This window comes from Abramis brama, assembly GCF_963993115.1.
Source record: "Abramis brama genome assembly, chromosome: 3".
Taxonomy (NCBI): Eukaryota; Metazoa; Chordata; class Actinopteri; order Cypriniformes; family Leuciscidae; genus Abramis; species Abramis brama.
In genome coordinates this window covers 31,908,443-31,930,612 of record NC_139965.1, presented here as the reverse complement: position 1 = coordinate 31,930,612, position 22,170 = coordinate 31,908,443, and the positions used below count along the sequence as shown (strand labels likewise).

Sequence of the window (22,170 nt, the reverse complement as noted above, 5' to 3'; positions counted from 1 at the left end):
CAGACATCTGATCAGATCGCCTACAGGAAAGTTGCCTCAAGCCAGAATTAAAGAATGGGAAAAGCAAACATGAAACATTTTTGTTTTGAATTTATCACTGGGAATTCCATATTGAGTGGCCAATCATTTAGTAAAGGGGGGTAAGGAGCAACTGTCATCAAATACCATCTAGATCAGGGTTCACCAATCTCGGTCCTGGAGGGCCGCTGTCCCTGCAGAGTTTAGCTCCAACCAGCTCCAACACGCCTGTTTGAAAGTTTCTAGTATGCCTAGTGAGACCTTGATTAGCTGGTTCAGGTGTGTTTAATTGGGGTTGGAGCTAAACTCTGCAGGACAGCGGCCCTCCAGGACCGAGATTGGTGAACCCTGATCTAGATCTACATTAATAAAAAATATCCAGTTAAAACTACAGTAAAAAAAAAACAAAAAAACTGACAGCTGTGGTTCCTAGAAATACACCATACAAAATAGGCTACATTGACAATGTTTCAGTCATTATGGGATGGCATATTGGTGCCTGTATATTTTAAAGCTAATTATCATGTATTTAATTTAGTGATATAATGTTATTACCAATCTACTTGAACTATCAAAATCTGCTTTTTACATTCAAATGTACTGCACCATAATAGCATTTCCGAACAAAAATGAGAAGAAACAAAACTATTAAAATAAAATATAATCATGTTCTTTTTGTAACGATTTAGTCCACTGGGGGCAAGTGAAGTGAGAACCCAAATGCAATTTATTAACAAAAAGGGATCAAACATAAAACAAGGGCATGACGAGGCATCAAACTGGAAACTCAGGACAAGAACAAGAACAAGAAAAAGAACAAGAACAACGACAGGAAACATCCAATACTCGACAAAGACTAATTACAATATAAGGAACACCTGTGAACAATGATCAGACTATTAACCAATGACAAGACACATGGCAGGATCACATGACAAACAGGGAATCACATGACAAGACACAGAAAAATGACAATGACAAAAACAAGAAACAAAACCCAAAACGTGACACTTTTACTGTTTTCATTGTAAATTATATGGTAATTCATTGTTTTCACTTGCACAAAACAAAATGTATGTAAAAAAATGCAATGTTCACAGTTTTTTTACAGTATATGGTAAGGTAATTACAGTTAACCACTTAATTTATTTACTTTCACATTTTTTTATTATTTTTTTCTGTAAAAATTACAGATACAAACATTTTTAACAGTGTACACAGTGCAGAGCACTGAATCCTCATTTGAAACTACACAGACTGACTTTAGCTCTCACCCTTCAGGTTCAAGTATCTCATTACATAACATATTTACTATCCCTAACCCACTTGGCTTTAGATTAGAGCAGCAGAGGCTCAATATAATGGTTGTATATATATTAAGACTAGACTTGGTCTGCCTAATGCCTGACAGAATGGGATCAGCTGGGATCCACACTTATTTATGTTTCAAGTACTCAATTTGCTGAATAGACACAACATTGACAGCAAACTAAACATCATAAGCTTCACTTTGAATTCACTTTGATCAAGGAAATGCTGTTTATGTCACATTTCAAACTTTAGTTCCTATAAGACTTTGCTTAACACATAATGCACATCCAGGCCTAAAGAAGTATGGAAAGATGTTATGGCAAGTTGTCCCAGCCAGGGTCATCAAATCTCACTAAAGATTCTAGCTTTAATGAGGGGAAGTTTTATAACAACTATAAATATAAACTCCCTCTAGTTTCCATGTCTGTGCCCTCCTAGTGTGCTGACTATGATGTCCTGAAACAGCCAATGTCATCAATGAAAGAAGAGTTTAACTCACCCATGATGGTAACTCAGTTGCCTCCAGCTCCTGTTTAACAGCCTCTTGCTCAAAAAAGGAGAGTGCTCTGTTCAGCCTCGTGTTCTTACACTTCGTGTTTCTCTTCCAAAAAAAATATATTGTGAGTGCGATTAAAAGCCAACTAAAACTGCACTCAAAATAACCCAAGACATATATGGGGAAGATAATGACGAAGGTCTTGGCGAACTGCAGCCACGTGCGGGTCAGTTCGCCGGTGCAGGACGAGGAGTCCTCGCTGAGCTCCGCCGCTGAGGAAGGAATCGCCCCGTTTATCGGAGCAGTTTGTCCGCTATCTTTTTGTCCCGAGGCACCAGCTGTTTGAGAAAGATTTCCGCGCACAGCCGTCATAATGTCCTCTGTCATATTCAGCATAAACGGCGCTGATAAAATGTTAAGCACTGCTGTCAAACGTGAACATTGTGCTTCAATGTAAAATCTTCGAGAGTAAAACACGATACTTCAGACCATCCCGTCCCACGTTCAAGTACAACGCTCAACTAAATCAATTTGAGGATGGTTTCACGTTAGTTCGCCCGTACACCAGTCCATTTTGACGCAGATGATTCGCATTGTTTTAATTTTAAAAACATATCTAGCGGTGCATTACTAGAGACCTAACTCAGTTGTCGTTGCTGTCGTCTGTTGTGTGGCTGGTGTGTTGTGAAGGTGAAGAAGCGCGTGCTGCTGCTGTGACAGACACCCGCGAGCTTGGCACGCGCGCGCTCACACACAGCGGGTCTCGAGAGGTCAGTATAACAGCGCATAATCGCCACCCTGAGCAACTGAAAAAACACAAACAATATGAGGCGTCGACAGCGATGCTATGCCCAAATGTTAGCCTAACTGTTAATTCAACCAGGGGTTTTCGATCTTTTAGATGCTACTGACCCCCCAAATACGACCAGGGACCCCATTTAACAGACATCTGTATTTTATAAACACCCAATTTATACACTGAAAATGTAATTTATATTAATATTATTAATATGAATTAATTAATATTATAAATCTAAAATTCGTTTTTTATATATTATATTTTTTATAATTTTATAAAATAAGTTATATTATATAACATATATATTATATTATATCATTTATATATATATATATATATATATATATATATATATATATATATATATATATATATATATATATATATATATATATTCTACTTTCTGGAAAATGTAGTGTTAAATGTATTCTTTATTTTAAATGTATTTTCATCTATATTTTATATTTATTAATCTTATTTATTTATTTATTAGTTTGTCTCTAGACTTTCAATAACAGAGGTCAATAACAAGAAGCTGTTTGTTTCATATTTTATTTAATATTTTCAGATGGACAGATAGTTTGTGTCAAAAACAAGTGTCGACTGCGTGTCTAGTTATCGCTTTTGTTTTATTTGTGTCGTCTTCAGCTCAGTTCGCACGACTTTAAACAAATAATTAATACACATGCATTAACTATAGACATAGCTATTGGCAGATGTAGTACAAAGCTTTGTGTTAAAAAAGTAGGTAATGACTGTAGACATGGACAGATGTATAGTACAAAGAAATGTCATGTTTTATATTGTGAACTATGTCGCATTTTATCAGTTCGATTTTTCGATTATTTTAAAAATTCTACAGTGTTGCCATAGTAAGATTGGTATTAAGCGATTGCTCGTTGCTCGATTTCGTAGTCTGGCTTGTCAGGTTACCATAGTAGCGTTTAACTGCGCATTCGCTGTAGTTGTATAGCGGTATGGCGGTGAAATCTGTCAACACAAACTTGTGATTGTTGGATTGAAAAGAAGAACTGAGGAGTGGATCTCTAAAGTGATGTATCCTGGGAAGGTAAAGCAACACTTATCCCGTATGGATCAGCAGTTGTGTGGCGATTGTTGTTTTTTTTTCGTGAAGATTTTAAAGCTGAACAGCACGATTAGCCGCTCATCGATAGCCAAATAAAACTGCTGCTTAACGTTACCCACTCAAGTTAAATCTGTAAAATGTTTACTTCATCATTTAAACACTTGGTATATAAAGAATCAACTTGTAAGTAAGCAGTATTTAGTTAGTTATATTAGGTAATCGAGCCACGAGCTTCATTCTGCACAATGTTAACGCATCTAATATAAGTTTCCCTCGTCCTCTCATAAGAAAATAACAAAAGAAGATACATGGAGGTCTGATGACTTAAAAGTGCACATACAGGTAATCTGCCGTTTGTTTGTGTGTAAAAAAAAAGAGGTTTAAAAGCACAACCCGTAAAAATGTGATTGTGTTGCCAGACTCACAATGAGGAGAGCAGAAGAAGATCCAAACGAGAAGAGGAGCACAGGAAACACAGGGATGGAGAATCTCTGGGTCGGCGACACAGAGACCCTGATCCAGATGCAAGGAGAGAAAGAGAAAAACAGAGACATGGAGAAAGCACAAGAGAGGAGAGTAAACACAGAGATCCAGACAGGGACAGAAACCAGGATATCAAGAGGGAAGATGTCAGGGAGGATAGATATAAAGAGAGAAGGAGAGAGCGAGATAAGGCATTAGATTACAACAGGCACAGAGATGGAGATGAAGAAGAAATAATACATGATCAAGTTGAGAAGGGAAACGGTGAAAGACGGAGGGATAGACATAAAGACAGGGACATTGATATGCACAAACAACGTGACAGGGAAAGAGAAAAAGATAGAAGGAGGGCTGAGAGAGATGGGGAGCGAAAAAGTGAAACAGATAGAAGGAAAGAGGTGAGAACTGAAGGAGAAAAAGAAGAGAGGGAGAGAGACAAAGAAAAAGAAAGAAGAGAAAGACACAGAGCAAGAGAAAGTAATCAGAATCGACATGAATATGAGGAAAAACAGAGAGAAGGGGAAAGGAGAGAGAAACACAGGGATAAAGACAACTCTGGACACAAAGAAAGAGGTATGAACAGTTTGTGCCTAGAGAAAAAGTTTTTTTGTTTTTTTTTCATGTCAATTTTAATTTAGTAGAAAATCACAAATGTAATGTGATATTATTAATATGATCTCTTTTATTTCAGAACACAGAAGATATAGAGAAGATAAAGAGAAGAGAAAAAGGGATAAAGAAAGCCTTGTAAGCCATGTATAAGATTGTTGATATTTATGAGCAAGATATTGTACTGATAATATAAGTAAAATGTACATTACCAGTCAAAAGTTTTTTGAATAAGTATGATTTTTTTTAATCAAAAATACTGCAACATTCTGAAATATTATTACAATTTGAAGGAACTGTTTTTTATGTATATCGAGGTGATATAGAAAAGTTATTTTAAATTGAAATAATGCTTAATCACCATATTACTGTTTTTACAGTATTTATTCAGCCTTGGTGAGCATTTCAAAATTGTAAAAACATAAAAAAAACTTAAAAAAAAAAACTTAATTATTCCAAACTTTGGCCAGTAGTGTAAATCTGTAAAAAAAAAAAAACAGTGGTGTAAAACTGTACTGATATTATGGAAGAATATAAAAGAATTGTGGCTAGTCAACATTGAAAATATTAAAAGTCTTGCTAAAGTTGTTTTTGTCAACAGGTGACAAACAAAAGTCACTCTCAGGAAGTTGAACCCCACCGAGATGGGGATAGGGAAAAGACCAGGGAGAGGGAAGAGAGAGACAGAAGGCGTGAAAGAAGACACAAGGAGGCTTCAGACTCCAAGCGTGAAAGACAAAAAGATTCATCAGGACATGACATGAATGAAAGGATAATTAGAGACAAAGAGGTACAAACATTGTCAATTAAATCGAATTAAATGCTTAAGTTTCATGACATTCATTTGCTTTTTAGGTTTGTAAGGTTATACATTTCCATTGCATATATATTTTGTATTTGTGTGTGTGTGGGTGTGTAGGAACCTACCAAGAGACCTCAGGTAACATGGAGGACTATTCAAGCTGAAATGAGTGATCCAAAAATCCCTGTAAGGTTTCTGTTTGAAGTTCAGTTACGATAAGTTAAAGTCGGCATGGAATGAAAATTCGATTTGAAATTTCTTATTTTGAATGATTTATCTGTGCATGTTTAATTTTTTTAATTTGTTTTTTGTTTGTTTGTTTTTTGACCACATGATTTTTTTTCTTCGATAATCCGTTAAATAAAAAATACATTTTGATAATCCAGCATTAACAAGATTAATTTTTGAGACACAACAGACTTAAGTCAGGTAGCGGACCTCTAACAACAGCAACTACTAGGTAAAGGGAAATATGATATATATATATATATATATGACAATTTCAGACCCCTCCATGATTTCCAAGTGGGAGAACTTGCAAAATAGCAGGGTGTTCAAATACTTATTTTCCTCACTATATATATATATATTAGGGGTGTGCAAAGCAGCCGGTATTTGTATCTGTATTTGTATTTGTTGAGGGGGGAAAAGTATTTGTATTTGTATTTGTATTCGAGTAAAATTCAAAATAGGTGTAAAAATCCATTTTTTTTGCGTTACACTTCTAATTTACGTTATAGTGTCAGTATTCTTTAATTATATCCATTATAATAATTATGGATATGCAATATTGGTTGATGTTTTTTTATAAATCCAGCAATGAACATGTAACAAGGAACGTCATTAAAAAGAAAATAACATAACAGCCATTACCTACGTTAACGTTACTCTGTCAACAGCCTATTGTCTAAATTACCGAGCTAACAGAGCTACTAGTGTTGTCACGGTGCCAAAATTTCAGTATTCGTTACCAATACCAGTGAAAATCCACAGTTCTCGGTACCAATTTCGGTACCAAAGCTTAATTTAGATTAAATTTACATATATTAAAGTGTATATCACGGTTACAAAGATGGAAACTGTAGTATTAAAAACACTTTACAATAAGATTCCATTTGTTAGATAACATTAGATAAAATGACCTAACAATAAACAATAGTTATATACTGTCGCAATTATTCTCCTTGGGGTTAATTTAAAAATACATTTTTAACATTACTTACATTATTGTTTATGTTAACATTATTTAATGCACAATGAATGAAGTGAACAAACATGACCAATCAAGTGTTTGTATTAAATAACATTCACAAACATTAATTAATGTTGTAAAAATATATTGTTCACTCAATGTGTTTATGTTAGATAACACATTAAGTAATGTTAATGAATAGTATCTTATTGTAGTGTTACCAAACTATACAGGAGATAAAACGTGTTTTATTTGACTTGACTGTACTTTTATTTAATCCAAAACTGCATTCATATTTAATTTTAAAAGGGCTTTTTAAACCTGCTAAGAGTTATCCAGCCAAGAATAAGCCTAGAACTGCTTTTCTGATGGACTGATATTAATGACATAATGACGGCTTTTTATTTCATTTCTCATCTCCATAAATATATCTAAAGCTAATGCAAGGGCTAGAAAACAATTAATTATTTGCTGATACTTCCTCGTCATCATGGAGAGCGCAGTTCGCACCGCTTTCTCCTTTCCACAAGCGCTTGCTCTCCCGTACGTCTGTCGTTGCTATGTAACCATGGACATAGGCGCGCCGCTCGATTCTATTATGAGCGCGCTTGCCGCGCGCCTACATTTGAAATCTGAACGCGCAAAAAACGCGCTATGTTAACGACGTATGTGTCTTTTTCCTCCTTTCTTATCAACAAGTGGATTTACAGCCACCACATCAGCAGCGCCGCCGGTCGCCATGTCTCATGAGGAAACGCAGCTTTTTAATATAAAGTTTTTCTTGTTCCCGAATACAAATATATAATTACAAGTATTTGTTCGAAATAAGTATTCCTAAAAAACACATTATTTGTGCCTTTCCGAATACCGTATTCGGGTTCGGCTCCACCCCTAATATATATATATAGTGAGGAAATAGTGAGGAAAATAAGTATTTGAACACCCTGCTATTTTGCAAGTTCTCCCACTTGGAAATCATGGAGGGGTCTGAAATGGTCATCGTAGGTGCATGTCCACTGTGAGAGACATAATATAAAAAAAAAAATCCAGAAATCACAATATATGATTTTTTAACTATTTATTTGTATGATACAGCTGCAAATAAGTATTTGAACACCTGTCTATCAGCTAGAATTCTGACCCTCAAAGACCTGTTAGTCTGCCTTTAAAATGTCCACCTCCACTCCATTTATTATCCTAAATTAGATGCACCTGTTTGAGGTCGTTAGCTGCATAAAGACACCTGTCCACCCCATACAATCAGTAAGAATCCAACTACTAACATGGCCAAGACCAAAGAGCTGTCCAAAGACACTAGAGACAAAATTGTACACCTCCACAAGGCTGGAAAGGGCTACGGGGAAATTGCCAAGCAGCTTGGTGAAAAAAGGTCCACTGTTGGAGCAATCATTAGAAAATGGAAGAAGCTAAACATGACTGTCAATCTCCCTCGGACTGGGGCTCCATGCAAGATCTCACCTCGTGGGGTCTCAATGATCCTAAGAAAGGTGAGAAATCAGCCCAGAACTACACGGGAGGAGCTGGTCAATGACCTGAAAAGAGCTGGGACCACCGTTTCCAAGGTTACTGTTGGTAATACACTAAGACGTCATGGTTTGAAATCATGCATGGCACGGAAGGTTCCCCTGCTTAAACCAGCACATGTCAAGGCCCGTCTTAAGTTTGCCAATGACCATTTGGATGATCCAGAGGAGTCACGGGAGAAAGTCATGTGGTCAGATGAGACCAAAATAGAACTTTTTGGTCATAATTCCACTAAACGTGTTTGGAGGAAGAAGAATGATGAGTACCATCCCAAGAGCACCATCCCTACTGTGAAGCATGGGGGTGGTAGCATCATGCTTTGGGGGTGTTTTTCTGCACATGGGACAGGGCGACTGCACTGTATAACCGGAGCCATATATTGCGAGATTTTGGGGAACAACCTCCTTCCCTCAGTTAGAGCATTGAAGATGGGTCGAGGCTGGGTCTTCCAACATGACAATGACCCGAAGCACACAGCCAGGATAACCAAGGAGTGGCTCTGTAAGAAGCATATCAAGGTTCTGGCGTGGCCTAGCCAGTCTCCAGACCTAAACCCAATAGAGAATCTTTGGAGGGAGCTCAAACTCCGTGTTTCTCAGCGACAGCCCAGAAACCTGACTGATCTAGAGAAGATCTGTGTGGAGGAGTGGGCCAAAATCCCTCCTGCAGTGTGTGCAAACCTGGTGAAAAACTACAGGAAGCGTTTGACCTCTGTAATTGCAAACAAAGGCTACTGTACCAAATATTAACATTGATTTTCTCAGGTGTTCAAATACTTATTTGCAGTTGTATCATACAAATAAATAGTTAAAAAATCATACATTGTGATTTCTGGATTTTTTTTTTTAGATTATGTCTCTCACAGTGGACATGCACCTACGATGACAATTTCAGACCCCTCCATGAATCCTAAGTGGGAGAACTTGCAAAATAGCAGGGTGTTCAAATACTTATTTTCCTCACTGTATATATATATATATATATATATATATATATATATATATATATATATATATATTAGTATACAGAAACAGGTCTCAAAATAAACACAAGAAGCTGCATTTCTACATTACAACAGCCTAAATCAACCTAAATATAAAAGCACTTCCTTTTTGAGTCTCAGAACTCAGTGTTTCTTACAAGTTACTAGCTAATATTTTAAATTGTTTAGTTGCATGTCTTTACTTTTTTTTAGCCCCATTGTAAATTTTGAGTAAAAGAGTAAACCCACAGCTAAGCTGATTGTATGCTTTTGTGTTTCAAGGTGGGGAATGAAGATACTGAAAAGGACAAACAATCAAGCAAAGATTATCATAAGGATGATTATGATGAGGATTTTGAGGTGTGAAGGAGCCCAGTGCTCCCATTACATCCATGACATAAGTCGGATAGTACACAGTACTATGAATGGTGAACACGTTTTGTTGAGAACAAAGTCATTTTGACATGGTGTCATCATTTCATCAAAGATTTCGGTGAATTTATGATAAATACAAGTTAACTTAAATATAAATTCTTGGTTTATATTGCCCTGATGATCTTAATGCTGAATCTAACCAACAAAATCCTTATTTATTTCTTCCTTTTATTATGCTATTCATTTGGCTGTAAAGTGATGAGCTGTTCCTGCTTTTAGGATTATGAGGAAGACTTTGAGGATGTAGGTGAAGAGAAGGATGATAAGGAGGAGGAGGAGAAAGAGGAAGATGACAATAACGTGAGAGAAAAGAAGAGGGAGCTGAGCCCCAGGAGAAGAGAAGAGATTGAAGCCATCCAGAAAGTCATTGATGAGGAAAATGAGAGAATCTACACTGCAAGATCAAAGCCAACAACCATAGAGTCAGCTATCACCCAGAGAGGTAGTTAAACAAAAGTTTATGTTGATTCGCACATTCTACTGCTGAGCATGAAAAGGAAGACTTAAATCAGTGTTTTGTTGTGTTTTCACAGAAAGACACTCTAACAGAAGTCAAACACAAGGCAAAATTATTGATTTTATATCAGCAAAGCAGCGAGAGGTTAGCCAGAAAGTGGCCAAGAAACAGAAGTAAGTTATCTGTCTTGATGATAATCTAATGAGTATCTAATGAGATCATCTAATATGAAGTACACACATTTAAAAAAAATAATAATAATAATTGCATTTGTTGACTAATTAATCAATTAATCAGTAGCCATTTGATTTGAATTGAAGGAAGCGCAGTGAGGAACTTCTGCGTCTGATTGATTTAGACTTCTCCATTACCTTCTCTCTGCTGGATCTGCCTCCTGTCAATGAGTATGACATGTACATCAAGACCTTTGGAACAGCCAATACCAAACAGGTTAGAAATCTAGAAAGCTGTAGGTACTTCAGGCTATGTGTCCTGCAAAAGGAAAATGGTGATATTTTGAAGTATTTGGCCATGTTGTGAACAATATAGGCAGCATGAGATTAATGACTTATCTCAGGACAGATCTGACTCTATGGGCCCTATCATACACCCGGCGCAATGCAGCGCCAGGCGCGATGCAAGTGTTTTTTGCTAGTTTCAGCCCGATGCAGTTATCAATTTCACGTCCTACGCCACATTGTTTAAAGATGCACTTGTGCAGTCTACAGGATTACCCTCTTTCGCTCCTCTACCAGCCGTGGCCGGGGTGCCTGCCACTTCAAATCCAGCAGCACCTGTATCTTAAACTTGCTCATGATCATGTTCTTTCAAGTCATCTGGGCATTAGAAAAACCTACAAGCGAGTGCTTCGCTATTTTTTTGGGCCGGGGATGAAGTCTGATGTCTCCGCTTACTGCCGTTCGTGTAATGCATGCCAACTGACCGGTAAGCCCAATCAAACCATACCACCTGCTCCTTAACATCCAATACCTTTATTGGGAGAACCTTTTGAGCATATTATTATGGACTGTATTGGCCCGCTCCCTAAAACAAAAGTTTGGCATCAATACATTCTTACAATAATGTGCGCTGCGACTCATTATCCGGAGGGGATTCCGTTGCATACAATTAAAGCTAAAAGGATGATCCAAGAATTGGTCAAATTTTGCTATGTGTTCAGAATACGACTTACTCTCCACAGATAAGGCCATTTATTTACTCAATAAAGCACAATCTAGAGTTTACGATTCAGGTGATAAGGCTGTCAGGCTACTTGCCCAACAAGCTCGCCAAGCCCAATCATCTCGCCTTATACCTAAGATTTATAGTCAAACAGGGGAGATTATGACAGACTATTTGGAAATTAATGATACCTTCAAACAATACTACAATAAATTATACAGCTCTGAATGTGATGGTAACTTTTCACAGCTCAACCACTTCTTTGATAACCTTCAATTTCCTTCTGTTCCAGTTGAACAAAATTCATTACTGGGAGATGCGATCTCTAAGTCAGAGATTCTAAAAGCTATCAATTCCCTGAAAGGCAACAAGACTCCTGGTCCAGATGGGTATTCTTCCGAATTTTATAAAAAATTTGCACCCACGTTATGCCCGCTGCTCCAAGCTATGTTTAATGAATCCCTGTCATCCGGTCAGCTCCCACCAACCTTACGACAAGCCGCGATTACGCTTCTACCAAAAGGTGGAAGAGATCCACTTCAGTGCTCCTCCTACCGCCCAATCTCCCTGCTGAATGTGGATTATAAAATTTTATCCAAGGTTCTGGCGGCTAGATTAGAGACCGTTATCCCACAAATTATTGCAGCAGACCAAACAGGCTTTATCCTAAATAGGCACTCTAGTTCAAATTTTAGAAGACTTTTCAATATTGTTTATTCCCCTTCATCCTGCTCCCCGGAAATGGTTATATCTCTTGACGCTGAAAAAGCGTTCGACCGAGTTGAATGGCAATATTTGTTTGCAACCTTAAAAAAATTCGGATTTGGAGATACCTTCATCTCCTGGATAAAACTCCTCTACTCTCATCCTACAGCCACAGTAATTACTAATGGACAGCAATCAGAGTATTTCTCTCTTGGCAGAGGCACACGTCAAGGCTGCAGTCTGTCTCCACTGCTTTTCGCTATTGCCATTGAACCGCTAGCCATTGCTCTTAGACAATCAAGGGATTTCCAGGGCATAGAGCGTTGGGGCCTCACATACAAATTATCCCAATATGCAGACGACATTCTTTTATATGTCTTAGACCCACTAAGTTCTGTTCCCTCCATTCTCAATATCCTAAAACAATTCGGAAGCCTCTCTGGTTATAAAATCAATTTTGAAAAAAGCGAGATGTTTCCTCTCAATCAAGCAGCCTTCAATCTCTTCATCACATTTCCCATTTAGAATTGTCAACAAGGGCTTTAAATATCTTGGGGTAGAGATTACTCCTGCTTTTTTGTCCCTCTTCACTAAGAATTTGAACATTTTGTTTGAAAAATGTAAAAAAGACATGGCTAGATGGACGAATCTTCCGCTGTCCCTAGCAGGCCGAGTTAATCTTATCAAAATGGTTGTGTTACCAAAATTTCTTTACTTCTTCCAAAATATCCCCATCCTGTTAAAAAAATCATTTTTCAGCTCATTAGAGAGTAGTATATCTTCCTTTATCTGGAACGGTAAACCACCCAGAATCAAAAGAAGCTCCCTCCAAAGACCAAAAAAGCTAGCTGGCCTAGCTCTACCGAATTTTATTTACTATTATTGGGCATGTAATATAAAGACAGTGTTACACTGGATGGGAAGAGGGGGCTCCAGTAGGAGCGAGGCCTGGATGCAAATGGAGTTTGCCTCTAGCTCATTTGATCTAGGTTCCATACTCTGTGCCCCTTCTCCTCCCCCTCAAAGCCAATTCTGCGCTAACCCAGTGGTCTATCACTCTATTAGAATTTGGTCTCAATTTAGAAGACATTTTAAGTTGCAGACAATGTCGGTGCATTCTCCCATAAAGAATAATTATAATTTCCCAACTTTTCTCTCAGACTCTACCTTTGGAACTTGGTCCTCGAAGGGTATTAAGTCTATTTCCAATCTTTATGTAGATGGCAAGTTCGGATCATTTGCTCAACTCTCTCAATTATTCGATTTACCCATGTCTCACTTCTTTAGATTTCTCCAAATTAAACACTTTGTCCAGAAAAGTATAACCTTCTTTCCAGATTTTCCAGCGAGCAATACAGTTGACTATATCCTTTCACTATCCCCATCACACAAAGGTTTAATCTCAAACCTCTATAATAGTATAGGCAATGTCTCCCCGCATTCTTTGCAGGAGGTCAGGAGACTTTGGGAGGATGATCTTGGGGAGGAATTTACAGATGATCATTGGAAGGCTGTACTTGATTCAGTTTATAAATCTTCTCCGTGTGCCAGACATAATGTGATACAACTTAAAATAGTTCTAAGAGCACACTTGACCAAGACAAGGCTGGTGAAAATCTTCCCTGATATAGACCCTACGTGCCCTCGCTGTAAAGGCCAACCAGCGGATTATATACACATGTTCTGGTCCTGCCCTAAACCTTATACATTCTGGGCCAACATCTTTAGCGCTTACTCTAAGATACTTAAAAAAAACATTACCCCCAACCCAGTATGTGCCCTATTTGGATTTACCTCTGAAAATCACCCCCAAACATGCCCCATTACAGCATACACTTCTCTGATTGCCAGACGTCTCATTCTGCTCTCCTGGAAGGAGCAAACACCCCCCCAGCTTCACTAGATGGGTTAAGGATGTAATGCATTTCCTGAAGCTGGAGAAGATCAGGTATACCCTTAAAGGCTCCTTGCAAACATTCAGGAAGGTTTGGAGCCCCTTCTTAGAATACTATGAGAGTTTACAAACACCCTTAAATATGGATGAATAAGAATTTATCTTCAGAGTGAAGCGGCAACATCTGGTTGGGAGGGGAGGGTTTGGTTGGGTTGGGGTGGGGGGGTATTTTCATAGGAATTAATATTTGTATAACACAGTAACATTTGGTTGTATAAATTTGGTCCAATATGTGTTGTAAAAAATGTTACATGGTTTAATAGAAAATCAATAAAAATTGTTAAATGAAATTTTGCTATGTGTTTGGGCTACCAAAAGTGATCCAAACTGATCAGGGATCCAATTTTACATCGAAAATATTTACCCAAGTTGCTCGTGAATTAAACATAAAACATCTATGCCTACTATCCAGCACCAACCACCCACAAAGCCAGGGAGCAATAGAACATTTCCATCAGATATTGAAGACACTGTTGCGTAAATTCTGTGTGGAAATGGGCAGAGAATGGGACGAGGGACCCATGCTGATGTTAGCGATTCGTGAGACCACGCAATAATCCGTAGGATTTGCTCCTGCTGACGTAGTGTTTGGACATACTCGCAGTCCGCTGAGAATGTTATGCGAACAGTTACTTGAAGAATCTGTTTCCCCTGTGCCTGTACTGGATTATGTGAGTAAAGTTCGTGACAGGTTACATCGAGCGTGTGCGATGGCGAAAGAAAATTTTGTGACAGCACAGAACAAGATGAAATCTCACTTTGATAAAAGAAAGTGTCGAACGCAACTTTCAGCCTGGAGACTCGTCGTTGGTCTTTCTTCCAGTTCACGGTTTAGCAATGCAAGCAAAATTTGGTGGCCCTTATGAAATGGAAAGAAAGCGCAGTGAATCTGATTATATTGTGCGTACCACAGTTCGCAGCAGGAAAAAATGAGTCTGTCATGTGAATATGCTAAAGCCTTACTATAAAAGAGCCTGTGCTGCGGAAGTTGTTGATGTCCCGCCTGTTATTTCGGTGACAATTGTAACACCCCTTTCCCAGGTCTAGGATGGTGAAGCAGTGAATAATTCTGAAAGAAGTGCAAGGCTGAAAAATTCTGAAATGTTGGTAAACCTCAAACAAATGCTGTCTTATCTCTCTGATTAGCAACATCGAGATATTATGTTGTTGATTAAATAGCAAATGCATTTGCGCCCATGGGCGTGCTGGTCTGAAAACGAGGTGTGTTCAGGCGCATTGTTGGTGCGTTGCTATTTTGAGGCAACTGAAATAGACTGCGCCATTGACCAACAAAAACCTGGTCTAATGTCAATGGCGCAATATTTTTTTTGTTATTTAAAGAGCGCATTAGTAATGTGCGCCTATAGGTGGGTCCACATGCGCATACACTCTGCTTATTACACACACAGCAGCAGCAGCACACAAACTAGCCAAATATTAAAAATAAAAGGATTACAATGTAAAAGATTAATATTGTGTACATAAAGATATGGTGGAATCTGGCTTGTCCCGTAGATGGTCTGCTTGCGTGCTTTAACCTTGCGCATGAGCAGATCCGTTTGCACTCTGGAGACGCATTCAGTCTTTCTGCTTGCAAATTCCACCATGTAAATAGCGAATCCGCCATGGTCGGAGCACAACTGGCATTTAAAGGGAATAAGAAATTACTGTTTTTTTGCACGTTACGCCCAAAACACACCCATTACTCAAGAGAATAGAGACAGAGCAAAAGTGGATTCGGACATGCCCTAAGTGCACCTGCACCGTGCGCTTTAGACCATGCGCTTAGATCGTTAAAATAGGGCCCTATATCTACCATATTTGTTTTATTAAGTCACTTTTACACATCTTCTCTGTCATCTAGATTTGTTTTTCTTTCTTCCTACTCAAAATAGCTTTTATGCAATCCCATGCGATACTTGTGTCTCCAGGCTTATGTGCAGTGCAATGAAGACAACACTGATCGAGATATACAAACAGAAGAAGTTGACATGACAGACAAATGGACACAGCACCCACCAGAAGCAAAGGCAGCGTGTGGAGGTATTGTGTTCAAAATTTCTCTGTCATTATTAACAAACAGCAATGGAAGTGTAAAAATATTATAGTCTACTATGTGCTATTTCCTTCTCTGAACTGTAACCAGGATCTAAGGCGTCTCAAGACACTTCAGTGGAATCCACTGCAAGAATAACTTCTGATTCTCAACGTCTGACTACTTTTTTACGTTCTGCTGCACAGGTAAAGAATATTGTTTATGGGTTTATTTTTATTTTTTATCAGCTTAACAGTTAAAAATGATCTGCACATATCTAAAATAATTTTCCACAAAAGTGAAAAAAAGCTCTCACAAAGTTTGCTCATGTCTTGCGTTATTCAGTCACAGAAATAGATACACAATATGTGCATATGAACTCGAGTGGACCATGACAGTCATTCCCCATAATCCACTAGGTGATTTATTTAAGTATTTTTTGCATGTCAGGTGATGGCTGTTCTGATAGAGGAGAATATGGCAGAGAGTAATTCTGTCCGAAGACTTCGCTCTCAAACAGACGCGCTGTCCTTCAGTGATGGCTGCATTCAACTCAATGCCAAACTCCCATTTTTGCATGGTAATATTTTATAAATAACATTTACTGATGAATGGCAGCTATTAAGAGGTATACATTCAAATACATGATTTTGATGTGGAATAAATGTTAGTGGTAGTTCTGGGATTTTTTTATTAATGTAAATAAATGTTCTTAAGGGATAGTTCACCCTAAAATGAAAATTGTCATTTACTCACCCGCATGTCATTCCAAACCCATAAGACTTTCGTTTATCTTCAGAATACAAATGAAGATCTTTTTGATGAAATCTGAGAGCTTTCTGTCCCTCCATTGACAGCTATGCAACTACCACTTTGACGCTTCAAAAAATTCAAGAGATTGTAAAACTAATCCATATGAATTGAGCGGTTTAGTCCAAATTTTCTGAAGAGACTTGATCATTTTATATGATGATGGGTCAATATTTAATTTCAAACAAAACATTCAATGATCAGCGTCAATAAATATGAACTGTAAACTGTGTTTATTACGGTGGTGAATATGCTCAATCACGTATACTGTATGTGCGTGTCTACCTTTTTGCAGGTCGGCAGGTGAGTCTTCTGCAGTTCTCTCAAGTCCAGAGACAGACTCTTCTGTCTGTTCATCCTCCTTCTTCCAAAACCACTGCTGTTCGGCTTGACAGCGAGACTGTCATCTGTGTTTGGAACATCTGGGAGCCATCCAGACCCCAAAAAATTCTTCTTTATGAATCTGAGGTATGTAGAAGAACATACTGGTATGATTAAAATTCATTATTGATGTTTCTGAAATTAAATGCTCTCACAAAAGTGAATCAAAATCAAATCTTTTTCTCCCATTTCTCCTACCCTCTCAGGTGAGGTGTTGTTGTTTCAGTCCAGGTAAAGTTACGTTAGTGTTTGCTGGTACAGCAGTGGGTTCAGTGGTGGTATGGGATCTCAGAGAACATTCTGGCACTCACTGCAACTTGGTGGTTGGCAAAGAGGTGTGGACACTACGCTACCCGACCTTCTCTACGGGTCAGTTAATGCTCACAGCTTCAGCTGCAGTGCTGTCAATTTAAATAATAGAACTTGTATTTAAATATAGATATTTGGAGTCAGGTCACAGTTAAAGTGAAACTGACCTTTTTGTGTGTGTGTGTGTATGTTCGCAGATGCTGTACTTTCTGGGGTGGGTCATCTCTCTCCTGTGGTGTCTGTTGAACCTGTACTGGCAACTGCCGATACAAGTTCAAAAAGCACACTAACTGCAGACATAGAGGGTAATACAAACCATGTGTTTGACTTACATTGTTTTTAATAAACCTACAGTACAGTTCAAAAGTTTAGGGTCAGGAAGTTTTTTTTTTGTAGAAAGAAACAAATATATGGAAGTAAAATAATGACAAATGTTTTTGAAACAAAAAAGCTTGTTGAATTGCACTACTTGGAAAAATATGCATTGCATTAACTCTGCTTGCATTTTAATGCATTGTATTTTTTAGAGATTGCATTTTTATGGACTGAAATTCAACATGGTTGTATATTTAAGCTGTGAATATGCAAAAAATGCATATTTTTTTCCAAGTAGTGCAATTCAACAAGTTTTTTTGTTTCAAAAACATGTCATTATTTGACTTCCATAGTATGAGTTCCATGTTAGTTCACAGTGCATTAACTAATGTTAACAAATACAACATTTGATTTTAATAATGTATTAGTAAATGTTGAAATTAACATTAACTAAGAATTAATACATGTTGTAGAAGTATTGCTAATTCTTAGTTTATGTTAACTAAAGTAGTTAACTAATGTAGTTAAGTTAACTAAAGAAACCTTATTGTAAAGTGTTACCAAAAAATCGTACTCACCCTGAACATTTAAACGATAATGTATATTTTGAAAATCACCAAAAGAAATTCCTTGTTTACTTGTGCAAATTCTAGAGTCTCTGGGACTGTCATTTCAGTTAGGATCTCTGGATGAAAATGGGTTATTAACTCTCTGGGTATGTCTGATTTTTACCAGTAACTTTATTTTACAGAAACTCACTTTCATTTGACACTGTGTCATTGATTGATTAGATAAAGTTGTATGTTTCGTCTCTGACAGGTTGTGGTCGAGCTGGCCAAAGGAAATGATTCTGGATCTCAAACAGACCTAGGTAAACCTAAGTTTAAATTTATTTTCCTATTTTCTGTAAAGCTGCTTTGAACAATGAGTATTATAAACAAAACACTATACAAATAAATTGCATAAGTTGAAATCATCTTTGCTGAAATCATATCTATTAGACCTCTCTCACTTTAATAACGCTCTCTACCTTGGCAGGTCTTAGGCCTGGCGGTAAAGTTAAATTACTCCACAGCTCCTCTCTACAGACCACTGAGAGATTACCTCAAGACATTATAATGGGATTTGGATCTCCTGTGAGCCTTCAGTTAAAGTTCCTCCCTTCTGACTCAAACCATTACTTCATTGGTACTAACATGGTGGGTGTTGCATGAAATTGAAGTTGAAGATAGTGGACATTTGGTTTGGTGGTGTTTCCCATCACAGACTTTTATCTTGGTTTTGAAATGTTTCTTGAAATGTTTCTTGATTTTCTTTTATTATCGAAGGGTCTGGTTAGACATGGTACGAGGCATAGCTTGAAAGTTCTTCCAAAGTTCTACAGATCGCAGTTTGATAGCTGTAGACCAGTGGAGGTCACAGCACTTGACTTCAGTCCTTTTGGAGAACCCCTTTTCTTGGTAAAAGCAGCTTGAATTGCTTTGTGTATTATGTAGTATTTCTGTGTTCATAGTCATATTTTATTAGTGATGAAACAAGACAAGTGTTCTTTAAGTCCCAGTTTTCAAAGTATCTAGCTGAAATTTAGAACGTGTTTCTGGGAACATTATATTAACCCCTTTGATTCCTTTCCTTAGGTTGGCTGCAGTGACGGAACTGTTCGATTACACTCAGTCCTGAGAGAAGATCCGTTGATGGAGTGGTCTGAATGTTCCAGTGGCGCTCCTATTCTGTCAGTGCAGTGGTCTCAGACACGGCCAGCTGTGTTCTGTGTTCTGGATGCTGCCTCTGATCTGCTCATCTGGGACCTGACAGAGAAGGATTATGTGCCAGCCATCACTGAGAATATACACAATGACCGGTATAAAGCCAGGACATCAAAAATTAGATCTTTTTAATATGATAGAAATAAGTTCAGTTAGTGTTATATAGTAAGCTAATATGTCAGATAATTCCTGTATGTGTAATTCTAGAAGTAGAGCATGTACCTCAGGCACTTCACTGTTTTTAAAATGATCTGTTTTCTAACTTCTTTTCACAGGGTAACAGCCATGGCTGTGTTTGGTGAGCCAGCCAAACAGAACACATTTTCTGGCGTTGCGCTTGCCAAGCAGTCCGGAAAGGTGGAGATTCAGTATTTCAAGAAGTCACTTACAGTGCCTAGCGCCTATGATAAAGACAAACTTCATTCTGCTTTGCACGATACTTTTTGATATGAGATCTTAGCCCAGATTTAAATGAATATCTAGTTAAATCGATAATATGCAAATAACAAAGGAAAACACAAAGAGAGTTTAGAGAAAGTCATACACAGTAGTGAATTACATTTCCTTGTCACATCAGTAAGGTACCCAAAACTACATTGATTGTGGCATGAACTGTTGAGGATGAGAAATGGCTATTTGCCAGTCACAGTGGCTAGCCTTTTTGGTCTATACAAATAACAAATGAACTTTCCTGGCTTAAAATTCATTACACCTGAAACTTTGCTGACGCTGGTTGGTTTTGTTTGCTGTAAGCAGCATTTTGTAAAGTTAGATCAAATACTAAAGGAAGCACATACAAATGAGCTTTCTGTTCCTCAGGGATATAAATACTTTATATCCTTTTTTGTATTATTTTACAGTATGTGCAAATTAATATTTACACTAAGTAGCATTTAAACAGGAATATATGTCTTATTTATTTACTATCAAGGTTACTATCATCCTGTAATTATTAATGGATATTTTGTATTAAAAGACAATTACATTTAGACTGGGGTTTCTCTCATTATTTACTTATGTTATTGGTGATCTAGGGGTGTTCTTTCTTCACTAGATAAACAACTGTAAAACCTCACTATGGATCTTTAGAAAGGGTATCAGCACACATTTTGAGGCCAACTGCGTTTTGACACCGTCTTTTCTGTCAAGTATTATTATTTTTCGCCGGTTTTACTTAAGATCTACTTCATTAGTTTTTTGTTGTTTTTACATAATGAACTCACTGCAGTAATAGTCCAGTCATTTCAACCTTGAACAAATTGCAACAGAAGCAAACTCAACTGATTTTGTATCCTCAATATGTCCTGAGTAAGGGGAAAAAAAGCCCTGAAGAATCCCATTAGGGGAAAGTTTCGAAAAAGACCCAAATATAGCCTATTCATACGCCTATTCATTCTTTTTCTTACGTGAATAGGGTAAAAAATGTAACTTTTAGATATCACCATGAAAATTACTGAGTTGATTACTTACATCAAGACAAACAAAAAATGTATTACAAGTTTTTTTGTCAACATGGACAAACGGTGCATAATCTAATTACGTATGTGCTAATTTGCATAAATACCACAACAGGTCTAAACATTGGGTACAGCCGGGTGAAAATGTCTTGTTGAATCTTGTTGACACTTAACAGTAAAATACTTAATGTTAAGGTCCGAATGGAAACCATTTAGGCTACCCATGAGCATTAATACATAGAGGCAGGAAGAAGTACTTTAGAAACTAGCCTTTATTAATTTTTAAGAGATTGGGTTTGGGGCTGGGTCCATGGGACTGTTTCTGGGGGACGAGTCTGAGGGAAGAACAGGAGACAATGGTAAGGAGAATGCAGAAGACAAAAGGTAGGCAAAATAAAAAGTGAATCCCCAGAAACAGTCCCACGGACCCAGCCCCAAACAGCCCTCTGCAATAATAATTAAAGGCTGGTTTCTAAAGTACTTCTTCCTGCCTCTATGTATTAATGTTCATGGGTAGCCTAAATGGGTTCCATTCAGACCTTAACTTTAAGTATTTTACTGTTATGTGTCAACAAGATTCAACAAGACATTTTCACCTGGCTATACCCAATGTTTAGACCTGGGGCTGGTTGCATAAACCTCTAAGACTAGTCTTACAAGTTAGACATAAATTTATTTTCTTTAAGATGGTTCATAGCTTTTTAAATCAGTTACATAAAAACGTAGATAAGCCTACTTTGATAACGAAAACTAAGACTGACTGCCCCTGACTAACTGCTAGTAGGTCATACTAGAACTTAAGACAGTCTTAACATTGTGGCTATGTTTATGCAACTGGCCGCTGTTGTGGTATTTATGCAAATTAGCACACGTAATTAGATTGTGCACCGTTTATCCATGTTTGCTTCTGTTGCAATTTGTTCAACCTTTTTTCATAAAATGACTGGACTATAAAACTTCCTGCCAATAGTAGGCTATAGAAGTTTGTCAAAACATTTGAAAATAGAGATAAAGATCAAATTTCTACATGAAACTATTTT

General features: G+C 37.6%; 2 protein-coding genes across 7 annotated transcripts in view; one reads left to right on the top strand and one right to left on the bottom strand.

The window, feature by feature from the left end:
* Positions 1-2,674, bottom strand: part of esyt2b (extended synaptotagmin-like protein 2b) — a 41,600-nt gene extending 38,926 nt beyond the window's left edge. Inside the window, exon 1 of one of the 2 annotated variants that reach the window (XM_084107649.1) lies at positions 1,829-2,674. In XM_084107649.1, coding sequence (XP_083963775.1) covers positions 1,829-2,221 — 393 coding nt within the window. In that variant the 5' untranslated portion in view covers positions 2,222-2,674. The remainder of the gene's footprint in view (positions 1-1,828) is intronic. The other variant, XM_084107648.1, reaches the window with a different exon arrangement.
* Positions 2,675-3,535: 861 nt separating this feature from the next.
* dync2i1 (dynein 2 intermediate chain 1) lies at positions 3,536-20,663 on the top strand. 5 transcript variants are annotated; one of them, XM_084107454.1, is made up of 22 exons: positions 3,559-3,693; positions 4,000-4,053; positions 4,131-4,767; positions 4,886-4,941; positions 5,405-5,593; positions 5,723-5,743; positions 9,607-9,684; positions 9,979-10,201; positions 10,293-10,389; positions 10,537-10,666; positions 15,989-16,100; positions 16,204-16,298; positions 16,543-16,672; positions 17,198-17,370; positions 17,490-17,652; positions 17,790-17,897; positions 18,561-18,622; positions 18,727-18,778; positions 18,946-19,106; positions 19,236-19,367; positions 19,545-19,768; positions 19,949-20,663. In XM_084107454.1, exons 1-22 carry the CDS (start codon positions 3,679-3,681, stop codon positions 20,118-20,120), a joined length of 3,084 nt encoding a protein of 1,027 aa, XP_083963580.1. In that variant the 5' UTR covers positions 3,559-3,678; the 3' UTR covers positions 20,121-20,663. The 5 variants fall into 5 exon arrangements, with proteins under 5 accessions (XP_083963583.1, XP_083963580.1, XP_083963579.1 ...); XM_084107453.1 differs by having other exon boundaries at positions 5,723-5,791; XM_084107457.1 differs by lacking the exon at positions 4,000-4,053 and having other exon boundaries at positions 3,536-3,693.
* The last annotated feature ends 1,507 nt before the right edge of the window (positions 20,664-22,170 follow it).